A 22,522-nucleotide genomic window follows, 5' to 3' on the forward strand; every position below is an offset into this window, starting at 1 on the left:
TCCTGGTGTTTAGAGCTGTTAAACATGATTTATTTTGATTTGATTTGCCTTCTTCTGTTGAGGAAGGGCCTGCTTCTCAGAATCTGTCCAAAATGTGTGGCACATCATTCCGAGGACTGAAGACATCCTGGAGACAAAAGGTGGTCTTCATGTTGATGTATTTACTGTCAGGGGATGACACTGCTTTGTTCACACCCTAGGAACAGGAACCAAAGCATGCTGTTCACAATTTCATGCTGTTCACCATTTCCATCCAACACATCTGGCTGAGTTAGGCATATTTGACCCTTGGTCCCCATTAGTATCTTCAGACTGAGACATGAAAAGAAGTTTTTAATAAGATAATCATACAAAGAAGGCACATTGTCTCAGTCATTTACCCAAATGCTAGCTATTTGTACTTGCACAGAAATCCAATATGAAATTGCACCTACAGTGACCAAATGAGCTAATATAAACACTACAGGTGTTAATCCAATCATAGGATCTTTGCTGCATATATGTAAACAATCCCTAAAGCTTGATATTGTCATAATTAATAATCCATGTTCTACTCTTTAATTGTCTTATAGTGTCATACTTAAACAGATCGCTTGGCAGGTTATACAGACCTGTATGACAATTACAGGCTTATGGTATGCCATCAGCTAATAGCATCCTGTCATTTCTTTTTTGAAAGGTCATGTGAACTTAAAAGAATATTTTGAATTATTAATTTAATTTAGAAAATGAGTGCGCTAAAATAGCATTCAGATAATTACGGAGATTGTGAGAAGTTTATCTGTACTCCATTAATGTCTAAGAATAGATCAGAGTAGGTGCTTATATAAGCTTTAGAGGTAATTATTAGAACATCAGTCTTATCAGCCTTAAGTTAATCTTAAGAAAATTTGAGCTCATCCACCTCTTACTGTCACACATGCAGTTAGAGAGAGAGGACTAAGATGATGTAAATCTAGGTCATCAGCATAACAATGAAAACTGAGTTCATGTTGACAAATTATATGTCCAAGTGCGAGCATGCAAATTATGAATAGGAGAGAGCCAGCAACAGAGCCCTGGGGTATGCCGTGAGCACCGTGAGCAGTGGGGTAGTAGATAATCCTAGCCAATGCACAGGAAGCTAAACCGGGTATAGTTTCCTCCAAAATGGCTTGTGCATAGTTACAACAGTAAAAAATGTCTGTAAAAAATCATACTGTGTAACTAGCAGTGTTTTGTAACAGATGACACTAAATGTATTTCCTCCCCAACCCACACACACAGACACAATTTTTTCACAGTTATCTTGGTCTTTATAGATTATTTTCAATACATGTTTTTCTCATTGACAAACATAACCATTAGTTCCACACATTCTCTGCAGCACTTCTGTACAGAAAAGAGTGATGTAGGAGACTTGGGGCTGAACAGTTTTTCTTTTGTTATTTGGCCAGTGTACTCCTCCACCCTCACAACCACCCATACTCATGACATATTTTACTGAGAATGCAATTCTTTTTATGTTTGCATTTCTTGTCACTTGCTGGTATGCATAGATCTAGGGCATTCAATAATCTCTTGTGGAAAGATTGGTCAAGAATTTTAGAGTTTGCTCAAGTGTGTGTAAATGGTGTGCATGTGTCTGTGTGTGCTTGTACTTGTACATATTTCTGGAGCCCCGTGTTGCTGTTCTGCTAAACCCATCTGGTTTTGCTCTGAACACTCTGTTGGTGTCTGTGTGCTTTGCGGTGCAGTGGAGCTAAAGTTTGCGCTAAGGTGGGTGTGCTTTTATGCGAAGACACATCTGTCAGTGGCATTTGGCTCCCATCGCCCGAAAGACTGAAAGCAGGAGGCAATCGTGGTTGCCCATCGACCATGAGGTGCAGCAGGGTAACCCCATGGGTCCTCTTGCTTCTGGTTGCCCTTCAGATGCAGCTGAGGTGGGGGCAGAGGACATCGCCAGCACACACCGAAACTAGGAAACGTTTATATCAGATGCTGAGGAGGCTGGACAAGCAGGTTAGTGTCATGATATGAGCATGTAACACGTTTATCTGTCAATGCGAATCACAAAACCTTTTCCATTCTAAATACCAGGGTGAGGGAAGTTTATACCTGTAAAATGAGGGTAACAGAATGCTGAAGGGTCATGTGTGATATACTGTGTTTGGGAAGAAAGTAGGTTTTATAGCATGAGTGTTTTATACATTTCCATTTCTGAAATATTTTTGTTTAATTATTTTACATAAATAGGCAAACATATTTCTAGGCAAATGTAATTATATTATGCAGGACAATTATTTGAGAGAATATCATTAGGAGAAATATCAGTTCAATACATTAGTATACTATTACTATTAGTTTTTTTTTCTCATGAATTTCCAGTATTATTTAATATGTTAATGTGCAGTTTTTTGCTTTTACCTTTAGTTTAGGAGATTTCAAGAGATGACCCTTGCTCATCTTCAGAGCATTGCCATAAACTACAATGTCTCCCATGGCATGGACAGCTGTTTCAAAGAGCTGACTCAGCAGTTTGAGAGCCTTTCCAGGGAGATGGGCTCCTTCAACAAGGACATCAACCAGAATCTCAGCTCCCTCAAGTCCTGGAGCAGGAAGCTGCAGAGGAAGACCAAGCGGCTGGAGCTCAGGCTAGCCAGCACGGAGCGTGCACTGAGGGAGAATGTCCGGCTGGCCCAGAGGCAGCTGCAGGAGCAGAGGGCAGTGCTCTCCAACCTGACGTGGGAGCTCGGGGCGCAGCATAACCGCCTTGGCTCACTGGAAGCCCACTGGGGTTCAGTTCGCAGCCTATGGGATGCCCTCCAAGAACATCGGGGCCAACTGAGCAAGCTGGAGGCTCGGATGAGGAGCATCGAGCGACTGCCCCTTAATGCCAGCACTGGCTTCTCCAGCTCTGGAAATCCACTTGTCAGGATGCGGCAAAATCCAGATCCGGGGCTTTTGTATGGTGCGCAGCAGCCACTTCAGGGCAAAGTTTCCAAAGCAAGCAGGATGAGAAACAGGCTTCCTCCTCCTCCTCTGCAAATGACCACCAGAGCACCATACCCAGCCTCAGATGACAGGACACCAGGATCCGGCCACACCAGCTCCCTGCCGACAGTGCTGCCTGAGGAGGAAGCCCAGATCAACAATCTTCTTCAGCTTCCATTCAGACACAAGATCCCACAGAAATATACCCCAAAGAAACACACCACAAGTATGTAATGCAAACATTCTACTCGGCAGCATTAAAAGATTTGTCTGGACCTTCTTGATCTGCACTAACACACCTGATCAAGTTCATAACTTCATAAGGTCAAACTCTTTGTGAATCCCACTCACTGCTTTAACCCATGTTTAATCTATATACAAAAATTTAAATTGAGATATAAAAAAATATTCCATTGAATTACAAAGCACTTGATAAGTAGCCTAAAAGAAAGGTGGAAATTAAAAAGGTCACATATAGAATTGATTCCTAGAACTGAAAAACTTGCACTGCCCTACTTAAGAGTGTCATTTAGTGAACCCGTTGGTGTCTATATGTTATTCAAAGATGAGAAAGTCATCAAATGACATTGCAAATGGACAGAATTCTTTTGTCTTTGTATACATAGGAATTACATTTCTGCAAAGCACTGAACTTACATTTTTCTTTCTCTTGTCACAGCATCAGTGACAGTGCCATATATGAATGTATTCCTGTATCATTTGAAAAAGTGAAAAAGTCAGGTCAGAACATTTAGCAAATTTAAGTATTGTTAATGTTTTTCTCTTCTCCTCATAATACAGTATGCAATGTGAACTCAGTGCTGCTCTTCCCGTCTGCATCAACCAAAAACTACGTTACCTTCCACAAACCTTTTCCAGCCAGGCTCCATGAACTTTCTGTCTGCACCTGGTTGAGGGTGGAGACTGAGTACATGGGCACGCTGCTGTCCTATGCCACCGAGGACAATGACAACACCTTAGTGCTCTACGGCCGCAGGTCTTCTGGGCGGGGCACCATTGATTTTGTGATTGGTGACCCAGCATACCGAGAATTGGCCATGGGTAACCTGCTGGATGGCCGCTGGCACCATGCCTGCCTGATTTGGTCCTCCATTGAGGGCCGCTTCTGGTATTACACTGACCGGCGTCTGGCCGCCACCGGTTCCAAGTTTCGAAAAGGTTTTGAGATCCCTCCTGGTGGAACAGCTGTGCTGGGACAGGAGCAAGATGTTGTGGGAGGCGGGTTCGACGAGGCTGAGGCGTTCGTGGGCAGGCTGGCAGGCTTTGCCGTGTGGAGCCGGGCACTGAGTCCAGGTGAGGTGTCTGGGCTGGCCACTGGGAAAGGGGTACCCAGAGGTGCAGTGATGACCCTGGATGATGTGGTGCTCCATGGCTCAGTCCACCAAGTGACCTGCGAATGCTTGGAGCACTGTACATAATGATGGAAGCCAGGAGGAAACTACATGAAAACATTTCATTAATAGGCTAATTAATATACTAATAGATTAATTAATAATAATTAATAGACTAGCCTAGAAGGTGTGTTGGAACAGGAAAATCATCAAACTATGCTGGACTCTGGCCTTCCAGAACAACAGTGGGACAAAGCTGAATGACCCTTGAATCAAAACCATATTCTGTAAAATATATTTTTTTCTTTATATACAATGCATATTAACATTAACATAGCCATGTCTTCGGTGTTTTCTTTAGCATGGAAAACTGTGTAAGGTAAAAATCAAAGAATGGCACTTTATATTTTGTATAAGTTTTATATTGAAGTAACATGCCAGATTATAATGCGCATTCAATAAACACACCAACTGTGGTATTTTATTTTCAGACATTAATACGAACATTAAAAGCAACAGCTCCTAGAAGCTGATTAGTAGTTATTTGTTTGTCAAAGAAAATGTAACGTTTCCATACCTCCGCGATAAATAAAACTACATTTCCCAGACATCAGCTTGGACTTCGTTGTTTATGGTTTCTTGGGCTTTCCGTAGAATTTGTCACGAGTTGGCTTATGATCGTTAGTCATGGGGACAGAGGGTTCGAGATAGCTAGTCCTTTAGCTTTAGCTGCGAATTTGGAACCTTAGAGACTGGAGCTCTACCGGCCTCCGACATGGCTAACATAGCGAAGAAGGTGTCGTGGTCCGGTAAAAATGACGAGACTCGCGGGGAACGAACGCCTCTTCTGAACGGATCTGAAGAAGTCAGATACAACAGACAGGTGCCCGGGTTAAGTTGCTTGGCAAGCTATCCTAGCTAGTTAGCACTATCTAGATAACAAGCCCGCTGTTTGTCTTGAAATATGAATGTTTGATTTGTAATAGTAGTTGAAACAAGGATGTTTGAGTTCTGTGCATGTTAACTAGCTTGTGCAAGCAACCAACATATGTTAACCAACCTAACTTACTTTATTGCGTATGCCATGTCAGAGCAGAATATTCAGCATACAAGTGTATACTAAGTTAACAGCTACAGTGCATGTACAGCATGTTATTATTTACTGTTAATTGCTGTTTCTTTAGCTTGCATCAATGTCTTTATCGTCATTTATGCTGGCAACAATATAGCTAACACAATAGGATCTTAGCTAGTAATACAATAGTCTGTATAACCTTTCTGTCGTTGAAGTTGCAATTTGAAGAACGGGTGTTTTGGAATTTGCAAGACTGGAATTTTGGCTGGAAATCACGACTTCCTATTTCCCAAAAGTGTAGTAGCTTATGAAATGAATAAAACGTTCTATCACTTGTGACTCTTTCCTCGAAAACAAACAAACAAACAAAAAACCATTTGGAAACAAAGCTTTAGGAGTCGTTCCTGATGTTACGTGTTTGGTCCCTAGTTGTCCGGGGGTCCTATATTTCATATAGGCAGGCTGAGTACTGTGGATCTTGAGGAAGACATTGCGACAGAAGAGGTAAACTAGTTCTTGTTTCACTGCGTGTCATCTTATGTGGAGATGTGAAATATTGAAAGTGCTTTCCCAACGCACATTTAGATCATCCCACCAATAGATGCATGGTTTCAAAAAGATCTCTACCAATACATGCACAGTGTCAAAAAGATTACTACTAATACATGCACCGTTTCAAAATGCATCTTGATTTTAGTCCCAAGTCAATGTAATAAACTGGATTGCATTTGCAGACAGATTACAAGACTTTGTTTCTCTTTCTGAAACTTTCCTGAGACTGTGGTGGGAAAACACGGATTCTTAGGCTTTGTGGTTTGTTTTAGTAACATACTAATGAGAAATCGCTTCCTTTGCACTAGCATGAACCAGTTTGTCATTGTTCCTGTGCTTTTTTGGATGCTGTTTTGCCATCTTGAGGATGGATTGAATTGAGATGTTCCCTTCAGAGGTGGTTAGTGTCATGAACAATCACTGCTTCTGTCTTTGAGCCTGTGTCCTGCTCTGCTTGAAATGCAGGACCCAGTGAGGAGTAGACCGAAGGAGATTCCACACAATGAGAAGCTGCTTTCCCTCAAATATGAGGTAATTCCCTTACAGTGGCTGACTTCAATTAGACTGTCCCCACCCACCATATTACTTGCTTTTGAAAATGCATGTAAAATGTTAGAATGTGTAATATGTTCTATTCAACACACCCCATTTTCATTTACATGCATAATTGTTTTAACTTCTAGAGTCTGGACTACGACAACAGCGAGAACCAGTTATTTTTGGAGGAAGAAAGACGCATGAGTCACATGGTCAGTGACGTGCTGATGCCAAGAAATAATGGCCAATGCTGTGTTGCCTTTGAAGACAGGGGGACAAAGCTGCCAGCATTGCCCTATTCAGCTCTGCTTAGTATGAATTCTCTTGGCCCAACCTGACTGTGGTCTGTGTGTGTGTGCGGCAGGGTTTCCGGTGCTTGGAGATCAGCCGCTGGGTGATCTGTGGTCTCATCGGCGTGTTCACAGGGCTCATAGCTTGTTTCATTGACATCGTGGTGGAGAAGCTGGCTGGAGTAAAATATTCTGTTGTCAAAAAGAGTATCCTTGCATTAATGGTCAATAGACGTTAATCCTGAGTGGTTTCTGCTCTAAATGGGGTGACTGCTGTTACTGCTCCCATTTTACGTAATCAGGAATGGATATGACAGTACAACCCTATGACTATTGTAACTGGAATTTTATAATTATAATAGGACTATTATAATTGTAACTGTAATTATGACTATTGTAATTGTAGCTGTAATTATATAATTATATGACTATTATAATTGCAACTGTAATGTAACTATTATATGACTGTTATAATTGTAACTGAGTTCTGCTTTGATGTGTAGTTATAATCTGCTGAATTTGTGATATTGCAGAACATGAAATCTGACGTGCTTTAGGCTTCTTCTTTTTTTTTTTTAACAAAAGCTCAGACATTGAGATGTTTACAGAGGTTGGAGGCTTGTCCATCTCCTTATTACTGTGGGTGGTGCTAAACTCTGCCTTCGTCATGGTTGGAGCCATCATCGTCACCTGCTTTGAGGTACTCAGCTGGGCATAACAGTCATGCTCATTGGGGTTGCTTCCTCCTCCACACTTCCTCTGGGTATAAAATGCCTGTCAGCATTCTTTTACTCACACACTAATATGACACTTTCTGCCTGTGGTTGTTTCTTTTGTAGCCCATAGCTGCAGGTAGTGGAATCCCTCAGATCAAGTGCTACCTAAATGGAGTGAAAGTTCCTCGAGTTGTCCGGCTCAAGGTAAACCCCTCTTCTGATTTTTAACCCCAAGCCCATACCCCACCGTAATTATATACATTCACACAGACCCTTACCCCACCGTAATTATATACATTCACACAGACCCTTACCCCACCGTAATTATATACGTTCACACAGACCCTTACCCCACCGTTATTATATACATTCACACAGATCCTTACCCCACCGTAATTATATATACATTCACACAGATCCTTACCCCACCGTAATTATATATACATTCACACAGATCCTTACCCCACCGTTATTATATACATTCACACAGACCCTTACCCCACCGTAATTATATACATTCACACAGACCCTTACCCCACCGTTATTATATACATTCACACAGACCCTTACCCCACCGTAATTATATACATTCACACAGACCCTTACCCCACCGTTATTATATACATTCACACAGACCCTTACCCCACCGTAATTATATACATTCACACAGACCCTTACCCCACCGTAATTATATACATTCACACAGACCCTTACCCCACCGTAATTATATACATTCACACAGACCCTTACCCCACCGTTATTATATACATTCACACAGACCCTTACCCCACCGTTATTATATACATTCACACAGACCCTTACCCCACCGTTATTATATACATTCACACAGACCCTTACCCCACCGTAATTATATACATTCACACAGACCCTTACCCCACCGTTATTATATACATTCACACAGACCCTTACCCCACCGTTATTATATACATTCACACAGACCCTTACCCCACCGTTATTATATACATTCACACAGACCCTTACCCCACCGTTATTATATACATTCACACAGACCCTTACCCCACCGTTATTATATACATGTATCCAGGTCATTACACCACTGTATTTACAAACATTCACATGCCGTTACCTCAGTGTAACTTTAAAAGTTTCCACATCCTTACCCTACTATAATTATATACATGCACCTAAATCTTTACTCCAATGTAATTACATACATTTATCTAGGCTTTTCTTATTATAATTATATACATCTACCCAGGCCCTTACCCCACTCCAATTATATGCATTTATCCAGGCCCTTATGCCACTGTAACAAACATTCACACATGTTCTTGCCCTACTGTATGTTTGATGGTTTGTTTGAAGCACTTATTTTACATCTCCACTGTCAGGCCTGTTCATTAGGTAACACCTGTGTGATTTATAGATTAACAGCAAACTGCATCCATGCATTCTCTACCCTATTCTTCACTAGTCAGATTCACTCTGTAGGACCACTGCTCACAGGATGTTACTTGCTTGGTAAACTGTTCCCTACACAGTTGTGAGACCAGTGATGGCATAGTAGTTGGCTTTCCTCTGGTAGGAAGCCCAGCAGTAGAGCTGGAGTATTTCTTTTGTTGATGTAAAAGTGGTCTACCACCCAAAAACTAACAGCAAGGGGTAGGAGGATGGCTGTATCTAACTTTGCATGCCGACAGATGGGTTGTAGCGTCTAACCTCACACCTACAAGATGTTCACAAAATAAAAAAATGTTTCTAATAACTAATGTTTCTAAAATGTTTCTTATGTAACGTGTGTACATTTGTTCAAATTTCCATTGTTGCAAGTTGCAGTTCCTGAGAATGTTTGAGTTAGGCCCGGTGGTGTGTGTGTGTGTCTGCAGACTCTGGTGGTGAAGGTGTGTGGTGTGATATGCTCTGTAGCTGGGGGCCTGGCTGTGGGAAAGGTGAGGAAAGAGAAGAGCAGCTTTCTCATTTCATACTTCCTTTCTTTCTGCCAGACACTTCTAGAGTGAAAATGTACTCCATTGTATTGTGTGAAATTAACTATTGTCTTTAAGGTAGGTTAAAATAATTTTCCTTTTCCTCATTAGGTAGACGTAAGAGTGAAGTTCTTGACAATGATTTCTCTAAGAGATTGTTCATGTTTTGTATGCCTTTGTGGTTCTAAAGCAGCTTGTTTTCATTGTCTTCCCTGAAAACGTAATCCGGTCCCTTTTCCTGCATGGCCCAGCTGGAATCATGCCCTTGCCCTGTGGACAAAGACAACATTACAATGTTGAAAGACTATGAAAATGTCATACGGAGCATTATATTCTACATCTTTCATGCTACCCACTGCTAAGGGGTATTGGCCCTTTGTTTATTTGTGACGAAAGAGACATACCAGCATCATCACCATCAAAGTTTTACCCTGAATGCTTCACCTCCAGGAAGGACCTATGATTCACTCAGGAGCAGTAGTTGCAGCTGGAGTGTCCCAGGGCAGAAGTACCTCTCTGAAGAAGGATTTCAAGGTTGGTTGGTGTTTTTCCACACTCAGATGCTGGTGGGTTTCTTGGTACCTTACAAGCCCACAGCTGTTATTGTCAGTTTGTTTAAGAACAGTACCATACATACAAGTCCCCCTTGACATTTCAAGTTTCAAGTTTGGTTTATTTCTCACATACATAGTCATACACAGTACAACACGCAGTGAAATGGTGGACACGCAGTGAAATGGTGGGCTGGGCATGTTGGTATATGTGCAGTGCATGTGTTTATGCTGAAGAACCTTACCTGTGTCTGTTCTGCAAAAGTTGCATTAATATCTGTGCCCGGGTGGTAGAGTTTGTTCTGCTGAAGGCTGAACCTTGGCCTTGTCGCCTTGCCGTAGATCTTCGAGTACTTCCGCAGGGACACGGAGAAGAGGGACTTCGTCTCTGCCGGAGCTGCCGCAGGGGTCTCTGCTGCCTTCGGTGCGCCTGTTGGTGAGAGACGCGCCCACCCCGTAGCGTTCAAACCACATCCACTTGGTGCCTGCTACAGCACTGCTGAGGCGCAGCTGAGGGGCAGTGTTAGCTGCAGGAAGGCTAGTTTCGAATGACAGACACTCCAGCCAACCCAAACTCACCTCTGGATAGCCATTCTGTCTCTCTGATGGGAGACTTTTTGTTTCCATCATCTCCTGCTTCTTCTCTAAACAGGTGGAGTTCTGTTCAGTTTAGAGGAAGGCGCATCTTTTTGGAACCAAATGCTTACATGGAGGATTGTAAGTCATTTATGATTTACTGTGGTGGAAGTGTATTCATGCATTATTGTCATGTAAAACTGTGAAAAATGTAAAAATGTGAATTTACTATAAGGTGACTATATAGTATTATATTGTCAGGTGTTTAGTGAGTATATTCAAGATCACTATGTCTTTCCAAACTTGAGGACAATTTTGTAACTCCTTTTTTTCCTGTGAACAAGTTCTTTGCATCAATGATCTCCACCTTCACACTGAACTTGGTCCTGAGCGTCTATCATAACAAAACTACAGAGCTGTCAAGCCCTGGCCTCATCAACTTTGGCACCTTTGACTTAGAAGTGAGTTCTCAAATAATTTGCTGTCTGTCGGTTCTTTTCCCCTATTATTTCTCGTGTGCTCATACAAACCTTGTGCTGCGCCAGTGTTGGCCAGATCCTGCCGTCAGTAAAGGCTCCTCCCTGCCATGCTTTCTCTTCCAGTGTGTGCAGTACAGCCTCTACGAGATCCCTCTGTTCATCTGCATGGGAGCAATAGGTAAGCAGCAGGACCCACAGCTTCCTGAGCCACACGGGTCCACGCGCCGGACGCTGAGTGACACTTAATTTTCTCTTCTTCTTCTCCATGTCCCCCCCCCCCCCCCCCCCCAGGTGGACTTCTGGGAGCGCTCTTCAACCTTCTCAACTACTGGCTGACAATTTTCCGAATCAGGTAAAGTGGGCGGGGGTGAGAGGCTGGGGTGTTGGTGGGCCGTGTCAGAGCTTGTGGGCTGTGCCGTAACCCAGCTGTGCCCCTCAGGTATGTGCACCGGCCATGCCTGCAAGTGATGGAGGCCATGATGGTGGCGGCGGTGACGGCCTCCGTGTCCTTTGCTATGATCTACTTGTCCAATGACTGCAAGCCTCTGAAAATGGATAATTCAGAGGAGTACCCTTTGCAGGTAGCTCAGTGGCTTTCTGAACGCTGGTCTGGGAACAGTGCAGCTCGCCAGTTTGTGTATTCATGGGTGAGAGTGGGGCAGGGAGGAGCTAGTCCAAGTCTAGTGTTTGGTGTTGTATCTGCTTTTCAGCTCTTCTGTGCTGATGGAGAATACAACGCCATGGCAACGACATTCTTCAACACACCGGAGAGAAGTGTTAGGAGTCTGTTCCATAACCCCCGAGGTGGGTGTGTGTGTGTGTGTGTGTGCGTGTGTGCAGGTGTGTCTACGTTCTCACTCCTCTTACCATAACTCACACAGACTAATTCAGAAGGTTTGTGCGATGTTCATTTCATACTTCTGTAAATTCTTGGTGACTGCGGAACATTTTGCTTGTGAGTGTGTTTGTGTATTTATGTATGTGGAACAGTCTCTGGCTTACTGAGCTGATTTACAGTCTCAGGCAGGAAAGTTGGTCACCTGACAGAGGCTTAGCTGGCCAGCTCACCCCATCCCAGATGGGATCCAATGATGGCTTTCCCAGCGTAGGAGAGCCCCAGCATGGAGCTCCACGATCGACCCACTGCTACAGGGCATACTGGGCTAAAGCATCACCATTAGAGTAGCTTAATGTAGACTGACATTTGCTGTCATTAATATGGCATTCCAAGAATGAACCGGCTTAAGGTCCCTGTTGTACTTAAACTGTTCCATAAGATTGTTTTGTATATATGGTGCGCTGCCCCCTGGAGACTATGTGTTCCCAGCAAACGGATATTCACCACGCAGTAGTTACTCAGATTTTTATGTGCTTAACATCAAATTAGACTGAAGGGTATTGTGCTAAATTAAGACAAATTTAAACCCCTGAACAATCCTGTGTGTCTAAGTTAAGAAATCCTGTTTCTAAGTGAAATGTGCTTCTTACTGAAATACTTATTTAGGCTTGGGAGAAAATAAGCATTGCTGGCAGACCTAATCACACTCATCTTGTACATAGTGATGGTCATTGCTTTTATGGAGATCTGATTATTTCAGCTGTTACTCTGACATTTGCCCTCCGCTGACGTTGGTCTCGCTCTCTCAGGGACCTACAACTTGCTGACGCTGGGCTTCTTCACATTGACATACTTCTTCCTAGCCTGTTGGACCTATGGGCTCATGGTGTCAGCAGGGGTCTTTATCCCCTCCCTCCTCATAGGGGCTGCATGGGGTCGGCTCTTTGGCGTCCTACTGCCCAACAAGACTTTCATCAAACCGGTGAGCTCGAGACCCTCCACCTGCCCTTCCCCCATCTTGTCCCGCTCCAACCAGTCCCGCCACCCCCTCACAGCTACCCCCATCAGCGTGACTTTACCGCACTGCTACTAGAAGCAGTAGCAGCTCTGGCTCGGTGTCCACCCAGGCGGTTTGCTCAGGTGTTGAGGCCAGGCTGAGCCATTTTGGCTCCAGTGCGAGATCAGACAAGCACTGCTGACTGTATGCTGCATGTTGTTTTGATAGATATGGGCGGATCCCGGCAAGTACGCCCTGATGGGAGCCGCAGCCCAGCTGGGTGAGTCAGCGCTCTCTCTATGTGCTCGTAGCAGCTTACGTGTGCTGTGTTAGGAAATGGTGCTAGAATGCTGGGCTTTTTATTGTTGCTATTTTCAGCACCTGGATCACATGTCACATGTTTCATAGCAGCTGTTTTTGTTGTGCAGGTGGCATTGTCAGAATGACTCTGAGCCTTACGGTCATCCTGGTGGAAGCTACTGGGAATGTTACCTATGGTTTCCCCATCATGCTAGTGCTAATGACGGCTAAGATTGTGGGGGATTATTTCATAGAAGTAAGATTCAAAGAATTCGGGCCAGTTCTCTGCAACACATTCAGAATCAATGTAGCTACACTCCCCTAAATTTCCTAAATAACTTTGCTCTGAAATGCATCAGAAAACCTAAAACCTGTGTGTTTTGTTTGCTCTTTTCAGGGCCTTTATGACATACACATTAAACTTCAGAGTGTTCCTTTCCTTCACTGGGAAGCCCCTGCCACATCTCACTGGCTCACTGCCAGGTAAAACAATCCTTTAGCCTTATAGCCTTAGCTAACTGGTTTGCTCTTCCGGAACAGACCATGAGAACGAGGATGTTTTAACTTCCTACCCTTTTTAATGCATGATGTTCTGCATTCCGATGGCATTGGAAAAAGCACCATTGCTGTCATTAGTGAGCTGCATGTGACATGACAGACTGCACCGCTGTGCACAGGCCTGTGTTCGTGATGTGGCAGTGGTTCAGAGCCAGGTAGTGGGGGTCTTTGAGGTGTCTGAGGCAGTCGGTTGTAAGCCAGCATGTCACAGGACTGTTTGAGGTCTTGATGCTTCCCCCCTGTCCCACAGAGAGGTCATGAGCTCTCCGGTCACCTGCTTCAACCAACTGGAGAAGGTGGGCACCATCATGGACTTCCTCAGCAACACAGCCACCAATCACAATGGCTTCCCGGTGATCGTGCAGGCCAGCGGCGAACAGGTGTGTACCGCAGGGGGCGGAGCTGCATCACAGGCTTCGTGTTTGGCCTGCCCGGACTGGCCCGAAGCGTTTGGGATGACGTGCCTTTTTCTTGTGCCTGCTGAGCCTGTCTGTCCGTCTCCACAGAGTGGGAAGCTGTGTGGACTCATCCTTCGCTCTCAGCTCATTGTTCTTCTAAAACACAAGGTAAAGAATGCTTTAACATTGTGCTGTGACCTTGTGACCTACCTGGGGCCACACTGTTTTAGAGGGCAGCACGGGAGTAAGGATAGCAGTAACGGAGACTGCTATCCTGCGGCGACGAGAATGAGGATGAGCTTTACAATATTTCTGTAGGAATGGTAATAAAATGTATGTTGACCCCCTGGTATCGGTGAGTGCAGACTATTCCACATAGTTTAACCCAAAACATTCTCAGCTTCTGTACTGAGGAGTCTTGACTCTCGAAGTAGTGCTTTACTTTTTGACTGGTGAAGTAGTGCTTTAAGACATTTTGTGAATGGCTGAAAGGCAAGTCAATCATTTTAGCAAATCTTGCATCATCTGTTACTAGACAGAAAGTCCACTTACACATAGTCTCATCAGAAAAGTGACAAATTACATTTTTGAAATGAAAACGGCCAAAAGCAGCAGTGACTGAACTATTCCCACTAATCAGAGTGGATGGACATACTGCCTGCATTGAGCATTACATTAGTGTTTGCCAAAGATCAGGTTGAGTATGGGAGTCTGCTATTCTATACTGTCATCAGTGTTTTGACTGTTAGCAGCATACATATTGGGTATGTATACCTTCGTATGTTCTTAAATTCTGAGTGCAGCTTTGAAATAGTGTTGATTTTAAGAAGTACATTTACATTATCCTGAAATGGTAAGAAAATTCTAATATAAATTCTAATATATGTCTTAAATGGGCAAATTGAGAAATGGCGTTAAGATAAATATTTACATTTTTGTAATACTGTGAATACGTGTAGCTCTGAGGGTGGGGGATTGTGTTAGGGATTCCAGAGATGTGTGAGGTTGAGACAGAATTTTATCCTTGTGCAGCTCTGTATTCCATGTCATGCAGATAGAATTAAAAAATGATATATATTCACTGATCTCACTGGGAATAAAACAGCAGACTCAGTTGGGTACCCAGCATCAAAAGGAGTTTTGTCCCTGGTCATTTGTAAGTATTGAGTTGTGTTATTGAGTTATTGCCCTGTGTGAATTCACCACCCATAGCAGATGTGACTCTATGATCCGTGTATGCATGCGTATGTGTGCGTGCTTTCTTATGTATGCGTGTGTGTGTGTGTTTGTACGTGTGTGCGTGTGTATTCTTGCGTGTGCGTGTGCGTGCGTGCGTGCGTGCGTGTGTGTGTGTGTGCGTGCGCGTGCGCGTGTGTGTGTGCATGTGTGTGTGTGTGCATGTGTGTGTGTGTGCATGTGTGTGTGTGTACGTGTGTGGGTGTGTGTGCGCGTGCCTGTGTGGGTGCGTGTGTGTGTGTGTGTGTGTGTGTGTGTGTGTGTGTGTGTGCGTGCGTGCGTGCGTGCGTGCGTGCGTGCGTGCGTGCGTGTGCGTGTATGTGTGCGTGTATGTGTGTGTGCGTGCGTGTGTGTGTGTGTGTGCGTGCGTGTGTGTGTGTGTGCGTGCGTGCGTGCGTGCGTGTGTGAGAGACAGGTGTTTGTGGAGAGGGCCCATTCCCGGCTGCACCAACGTAAGCTGCAGCTGAAGGACTTCAGGGACGCGTACCCCCGCTTCCCTCCCATCCAGTCCATCCACGTCTCACAGGATGAGAGGGAGTGCATGATGGACCTGTCTGAGTTCATGAACCCCACCCCCTACACTGTGCCTCAGGTTTGCACCTCTACTCCTCCCCCATTAAAGGGGTGCTCACCCACAAAATTACATTTTGTAAAATAATGTAAAATGGCCCAATAAGACCATGCTGACTGATTGCGATAAAACCCCACAATAAAATCAGATATGAAATGTACTGAGTTTTTCCATCCCAGTGTTTGTGTTTACACCATTTCTTTTCCTGTGATTTTAGGAGACCTCCCTCCCTCGTGTGTTTAAGTTATTCCGAGCTCTGGGGCTGAGGCACCTGGTGGTGGTTGATGATGTTAACAAGGTAAGAAACGAAGCAGTCACCTGCATGCCAAGGGAGACATGCTAGTGTTTAGAGAAGCTCCTTTTGTACTAGTGCTCACATTCCACCACCAGGGGGCTGGATTTTACTTTAGGTTATGATGACAGTTTGTCAGTTTTTTGCTGTTGTTTTCCGGGTAGTAGGTGGCATGAATATATTCATCTTTTCCACTCTACAAAAGGTCAGCTTACCTCACAGTAGAAACGCCATGACCTTAGGAACATCCGTTGTGATGAAATTCAGTCCCGACTTGTCATCTTAGGAGAACAGACGTGGGCATTACAAACGGTGTTGTGTTTAGGTCGTGGGCCTGGTGACCCGGAAGGACCTGGCACGCTACCACATGGGCAAGCATGGGCTCGAAGAACTACACCTGGCCCAGATGTGAGTAGCTGGACACGTTTTGCACGCTCGCCTTCTGCTCGCCCTTGCCGTGACACCGCTCAGCACGTCACGCCGGCTCGAAGGGGCAGCACGGCTCAGGCTCTCGGCAGCAGTGAACGTTCCAAACGCGGCAGACAAAATGTGCGACCTGCAAAAGCCCAGGAGGACAGGCCTTGATCTGCCAAAGCTGGTTCTCCTGAGACGTGACATGTTGATTTCGAAAAGGAATCTCATCACACAGCTGATGAGTGGTACAATAGTACAACTCTTCCTGAATGCTGAGTTGTGTGATGGTGTTTCAATATTTGACTAAATGGCTTAGCTGGATGTCGTGGGACTCCTAAACATCTATTGACTTGTCGCTTCTCCTTGGTGTATTCAGGTCTTTATTCTTAATAAGTGCAAGGGCTCAGTTAAATTATGCAGTGTATGCAGTGTATATTTTGCCTGTAGGTAAAGAGCACATTAATTTTATTTGTTCCTGTTAGTGTTGCACTGTACTAATATGTTTATTTATTGTGTTTTGAGGGGTCTGTCTTGCCTACCTTGTCTAAATCTCTTGATATTTCAGTTTTTGTAGATATTGTATGTTATTGTATTTTATGTCCTTGATTTGAACATGCCCTTCATGTTGACATGCAAGGCCAGGTTTGGACATCCTGCTATACAGCATCTTGTGCAATTATAATCAAAAAGATGACAACATTGAGTCATCCTTGCTCTTAGTAATGGGCTGAAATAGACAGCTAATACTTAATAAGTTTCTGTGTTTTTTGAAGCTACAAGCTAAAATGCCACTCCTTTTGATCTGCAAGTGTCAATAGAGTATGACCGGGAGTATAGTAAACCTCTACTATTTCCTACCGACTTTCTTTGGAAGCATTACTCGAATGGTCTAATTTGACTTCTATTGGGAATAGAACTGATTAATTCTTCAGCCCTTTCTTATACCATTCTGTAATATCGTGCCAGCCAAATTACTTATAAGTAGGTGGAGGAGGTAGAGTCTGTTCCCTCTCCAGATTCATTGTTATTTTGCACGTAAAGCTAGTCCTGGCAATGTCCAGGCTAGCTCAGGTAGACTGCTGAGCCTTGCTAACGATTTTATTTTGGATCCTGGCATACTTCAGTTCTTCTCATTTTGCACTAAAGTAAAAAAATAAGTAAAAAAGGTATGGCACTTCCATATATTGCTAAAGAATGAATATGCAGATTCTGATCTTATGATTTATATGTTTAATTATCTTACCTGTAAATTTTATCTTGAAATTGAACAGCAGTATTCATGTCAAATGAAACGAGACGCTTAAAACTTACGAAGCTGATTATAGGATAATTACATAAGCAAAATTGTTTACATCTGTTGACGTGTAAGCATTGTGTTCATTTTTCCATTTTGTGTAGCTAACCGACCAGTGACTTTCAGACCTGGAATCAGCCAGTGCTCTTAATCATGCAAAGCTAACATTTTAAGAAATAATAATCACTACCTTTACTGCTTTCTCTTTTTGTCCAGTTATTAATTATGAATAGTAAGTCAAAACATTTTCTTTTTTTTTTATAAAGTATGGAACAGATTTGTCAACTAATAAAAGTTATAAATGAGTCATGTAATACCTCACTGGGCCTTGTCCCTGTCTAATTATTGCTGGTGTGTAATTAACAAGCTGTGATAGTTGGTCTATGAACCGTTATAGTGAGTACATGCATACTGAATGCTCCTTTGCACAATCATGTAGAGAATTGTACTGCATATTAATGGTCCTTACATGGTCGTCCTTTCCAGCCCTTGATGACCAACAATTATTTTTTACCATAACTCATTTCTGTCTGTAGGGGTGTAACTGATGGAGCACTTGTGTGCAATGGATAATTCCACTTACACTGTTGCCGCTTACATTAGCGCGGGGGGGCCACCATGTGACAGCCATGTCACATATCAGGCTCCATGCCAGAGCTTTTTCTTTGTCATATAACATTAAGCGAATTAGAAATAAATGGATAATGGCTTTGATAATATCAGCCTCTAAAGTGAAGGTGTTTTCAGGTCACATGCCTGCTACAGTTCATACAGTTGGTCACTGCTCTCTTTCCTCAGTCCTCCTGTTCCGTAACAGCACAACAGTCTGGAATCAAAGTACCACCTGAGATTAGTATCAAACTGTGGATCCTATTTTACATTTGGTTCACTATTTTATTTTTGTTGATTCAGACTTCTAAGAGTTTTTATAACAGCAGAAAACTACTCTTCACATATGCCAACGAAACATAGCAAAACATAAGACAAAGACAACACAGATATGTAAACTTTAATAAAGGTGAGGCAAAAATGTCACACATTCAAAGCATTCCTTTGTTTCTATTGAAAACCTTCGTGTATTTGCATCCGAACCGCCATCTCATTCCATGTCTGACTGTTACAAATCAGAAACAAGGGCAAAACTGATGCAATACTAAAAAAAAACCCAAAGTGATTATCATAAATGGTTAATAACTCTAGGATGTATATTCTACGTTCTTCAGAAAATGTTCTTATAAAAATCAATTTGCCTTTCACTCGGGACTTACTGGATAACAGCGGGTTCGGGGGAGGTGAGTAGGAGAATTGTTCTGGCATCTGGCCTACAAAGCCCACAAGAGATGCTGTCACACCCTCATCATCTGACTTGAGCTGTGTGGGTCCAGCCTAACCGTATGTTAGCACGCATGCGCGCACAAATTCACACTACATTCACTTTCTTCTGGTGTGCTGTTCGTCTTCTGCAGCACTGTATCCGCTATACCATATCGTGTGGTAGGAAGTTACGGTCCACGTGAATGCAAAATTGCGCTTTTAATAATAAAAGCGTTATTACTAGAGCTTTGACGTAATATTGTTTAATATATCCAAGTTTCTATTGCACATTAAGAATAAGGCTAGAGAGTCAGTATGATTTTTTTTTTATTAAATATTAACATTTTCAACATCACTGTATTCCACCAGATGCAGCAAGATTTTTAAAAGTTGTTCAAATGGCCCATTCAGCTACGGGCTATTTTTGTCAAGAGCTAATTAGCCTGAGAAAGGGGCTCCCCTCCTCGTGCTGGGCTGTTCTCGTTTGTTTTGTTTTTTAACGCACGAGGTGGATTTTATGGGCGATAGCCTTTGCTAAACAAGCGGCGTGCTTCCGTTAGATCGGCGTTTCCAGCTAACTCTGTCGTTTCCCGAGCGGTGGTGATTATCGGCATAGCTGTGCAGCCGGGTGGGCATGGCGCTGAGGCCGCTGGCGGGTTGCATCCTTGAGGGCAAGGCACTCGGGCTGCCTAGAGCCTTAATGAGCCGGGTCCTCCGGCAAAAGGCGGCTGAAGGCCGTCCAGTGTGACGGCTGCGCTTGGGTAACAGTAGCCTTTAAAAGTGAGATGAATTAAATGAGGCGACACAACGGAAAACTGGTTTTGTCAAATAGGCTGTGCATTTGGCGTACCGACCGACGCCCTTCACTCAGGGGCTTTACCTACAAATCTAGGAAGAGGATATACAATTACTGGTGCATCTTAAACTTTAAAATGTCTCCTTTTCTGTGAATTCAAGCACTTCTCCTCAGAATGCAATAATAACAATACAATTTCTATAGGGTTACCCTCTGACTCTCTTCTTGAGAATTTTTCCCTTATCATCCTTAGCATCCTTTGGCCACATTACTGGCACTGCTACTGCTGGTTTCCGAAGCCTTCTTTCCCACATCACATGGATGCTCATACAGGACTCAAACTCAACAGCAGTTCGTATATGTAAAAGTGAAACATTGGATATGCTGTATACTTTATGGCTTTGTGTGTGCTTTAGGCACAACCTATAGAATTTAGAGACTCAATATTTCACTGATTTTTCATTTTATCACTTATCAGAAATGTCTACCTTGCATGTATTGTATAACAGTTATTCATTCTATTTGGGAAATTTTGTGGATACTGTGTGTTTGAAAGTAAATATGGTTGAACCACAGATGTGTTTACCTTTGTGTATGTGGTATAAGTTAAGAGGTTGTGTGTATAAATTTGCTCCCTTGCCCTACCTCCATCACTGTGCCTGAGTACAGACACCCAGGGTAAACTTTGGCTGGTCAGGCACTTGCATCAGTGGCACCCAGCACCAGGCGCAGTCAGGCTGGCTCAGGGACACGAAGGAAACCTGCTCACAGCCAAGTGGGAATTACACCTCACAGCCTCTGCAGATGACTGTATAGAGCACAAGAGTGCTGCTAATGGCCAACCCGCATATCTGTGCACAGGCTAGGTCTGCTTACCACTAAACAGGAAAGTGTGTGTGAAAGGCAGAGAGAGACAGACAGACAGAGAGAAGGAGAGACAGACAGAGAGAGATAGAGAGAGAGAGAGAGTATTTGTGCTGTTAATGGTATCTTTGACATAGAGATGAATTACTCCTATTACCCTCGAGGCTGCCCCCGGTGCATACTGGCCAGTCAGCACCCTTAACAGTCTTCAGTGGTCTGGCACAGGCTGGCTGTGGTTGTGCTGGGATAGAAGTGTACTTGGAGAACATTATAATTGGATTAACTTGGATGTAATGGACTCTTAAATTGGTTACATTTACTTCAGTTATGGATGGATTTTGTGCTGTGTGGTATTTGCCTAGTGGTTCAAGTATTACTGTGGTTTATCCCTTAAACAACAACAACAATAATAATTATATAATAATAATAATAATAATAATAATTATTATTATTATTATTAAGGTTTCAGAAAACTACTTGTCTTATAGGTATTCTATCATATATATATATATATATATATATATATATATATATATATATATATATATATATATATATATATATATATATGTATATTCTGCTGTATGTGCAAATACACACAGAGACTGTGTAACAAAGGCCAAAGGCCACCACCCTACCCAAACTCAGGTCCTACAGGAGGTAAACGTGAGCTCTAACTACTGGACCAAAAGGCCAGCTCTCCGGCCTAGCAGCCAGAGCACCCATCTCCATCACACCATTGTCCCCTTTAGAAAGTGACGGTCTCCATCGCAATGCTTTCACGTGCGGGGATCACCCCTGCATGTGACACTGCCCATGTGTGCCTCCACACACAGCTGCCCTTTCCATCAGGTCCATGCCCATGTCCCTCATTAGGGGTCCTCATACTGGGCTTCACCGAGCCCTCACACTCAAACTCAGGACCAACAGGAAGGACAAGTGAGCTCTGACTTTTGGACCAAAGAGCCAGCTCTCTGGCATAGCAGCACCCATTTAAACTTCCTAAGTGTTCAGACCACTAACAGTGATTGTGCTTTGGTTCAGCTCAGATGACCCCAAAGGCCTCTGAGAAATAATCTCCCAAAGAGTACATGCTGTTTTGAATTTGGCATGTTTCTTTGTTCAGTGCCAGCTAACTGTAATGTTATTAGTTTGTTTGTTTAGATGCATAGTTTTGTTAGGTTGCATTCAAAGTACAGATATTTATTCAGAAATGCAGATAAATACTTTTGATTGTTTTTGAAAGGGAATGGGGCAAGAGATGATGTCACGATGTGGAGTTCAAGCAGGATGCAGGGATGAGTTTTGTAAAAGATAGGCATATGTTTATTAACACAGACAACAGCAAAGATGTAGTATGCAGGCTATCAGGGTTAAACATCGACAACCATCACGCATAAACAGCAGACTTTTATACATGCATACTAACGACACAACAAGGAGCAAGTGTGGAACACAGGGAGGGTGTGGCCACATAGACGAACATACACACACACACACACACACACACACACACACACACACACACACACACACACAAACACACGCAAGGAGACGTTTGGGAGGAGGGGCTGTACTGTGA

At 43.3% G+C, this 22,522-nt stretch overlaps 2 protein-coding genes across 4 annotated transcripts; both read left to right on the forward strand.

Moving 5' to 3' along the window:
* The first annotated feature begins 1,464 nt into the window (after positions 1–1,464).
* LOC113572839 (pentraxin-4) lies at positions 1,465–4,926 on the forward strand. 2 transcript variants are annotated; one of them, XM_027002719.2, is made up of 4 exons: positions 1,465–1,758; positions 1,912–2,001; positions 2,413–3,199; positions 3,775–4,926. In XM_027002719.2, exons 2-4 carry the CDS (start codon positions 1,912–1,914, stop codon positions 4,410–4,412), a joined length of 1,515 nt encoding a protein of 504 aa, XP_026858520.2. In that variant the 5' UTR covers positions 1,465–1,758; the 3' UTR covers positions 4,413–4,926. The 2 variants fall into 2 exon arrangements, with proteins under 2 accessions (XP_026858520.2, XP_026858519.2); XM_027002718.2 differs by having other exon boundaries at positions 1,465–2,001.
* Positions 4,927–5,000: 74 nt separating this feature from the next.
* Positions 5,001–18,287, forward strand: clcn7 (chloride channel 7). 2 transcript variants are annotated; one of them, XM_027002765.2, is made up of 25 exons: positions 5,001–5,208; positions 5,830–5,904; positions 6,418–6,483; positions 6,636–6,701; positions 6,854–6,986; positions 7,370–7,479; positions 7,619–7,699; positions 9,364–9,426; positions 9,913–9,996; positions 10,356–10,449; positions 10,666–10,730; positions 10,934–11,050; positions 11,192–11,246; positions 11,360–11,420; positions 11,508–11,649; positions 11,779–11,872; positions 12,716–12,888; positions 13,132–13,183; positions 13,332–13,459; positions 13,601–13,686; positions 14,012–14,141; positions 14,268–14,327; positions 15,811–15,987; positions 16,184–16,264; positions 16,584–18,287. In XM_027002765.2, the coding sequence occupies exons 1-25, from the start codon at positions 5,101–5,103 to the stop codon at positions 16,668–16,670; spliced, it is 2,388 nt and encodes a 795-aa protein (XP_026858566.2). In that variant the 5' UTR covers positions 5,001–5,100; the 3' UTR covers positions 16,671–18,287. The 2 variants fall into 2 exon arrangements, with proteins under 2 accessions (XP_026858566.2, XP_026858567.2); XM_027002766.2 differs by lacking the exon at positions 5,830–5,904.
* Positions 18,288–22,522: the final 4,235 nt, after the last annotated feature.

Source organism: Electrophorus electricus, chromosome 1 (assembly GCF_013358815.1).
Source record: "Electrophorus electricus isolate fEleEle1 chromosome 1, fEleEle1.pri, whole genome shotgun sequence".
In the NCBI taxonomy this organism is placed as follows: domain Eukaryota; kingdom Metazoa; phylum Chordata; class Actinopteri; order Gymnotiformes; family Gymnotidae; genus Electrophorus; species Electrophorus electricus.

Coding starts and splice junctions, on each gene's coding strand:
- clcn7 (XM_027002765.2), top strand. CDS start 5,101: ATGGCTAACATAGCGAAGAAGGTGTCGTGGTCCGGTAAAAATGACGAG. Junction 12,889..13,131: donor ACAAGACTTTCATCAAACCG/GTGAGCTCGAGA, acceptor TTGTTTTGATAG/ATATGGGCGGATCCCGGCAA. Junction 13,460..13,600: donor TGGGGGATTATTTCATAGAA/GTAAGATTCAAA, acceptor TGCTCTTTTCAG/GGCCTTTATGACATACACAT.
- LOC113572839 (XM_027002718.2), top strand. CDS start 1,858: ATGAGGTGCAGCAGGGTAACCCCATGGGTCCTCTTGCTTCTGGTTGCC. Junction 2,002..2,412: donor TGAGGAGGCTGGACAAGCAG/GTTAGTGTCATG, acceptor TTTTACCTTTAG/TTTAGGAGATTTCAAGAGAT. Junction 3,200..3,774: donor CCCAAAGAAACACACCACAA/GTATGTAATGCA, acceptor CTCATAATACAG/TATGCAATGTGAACTCAGTG.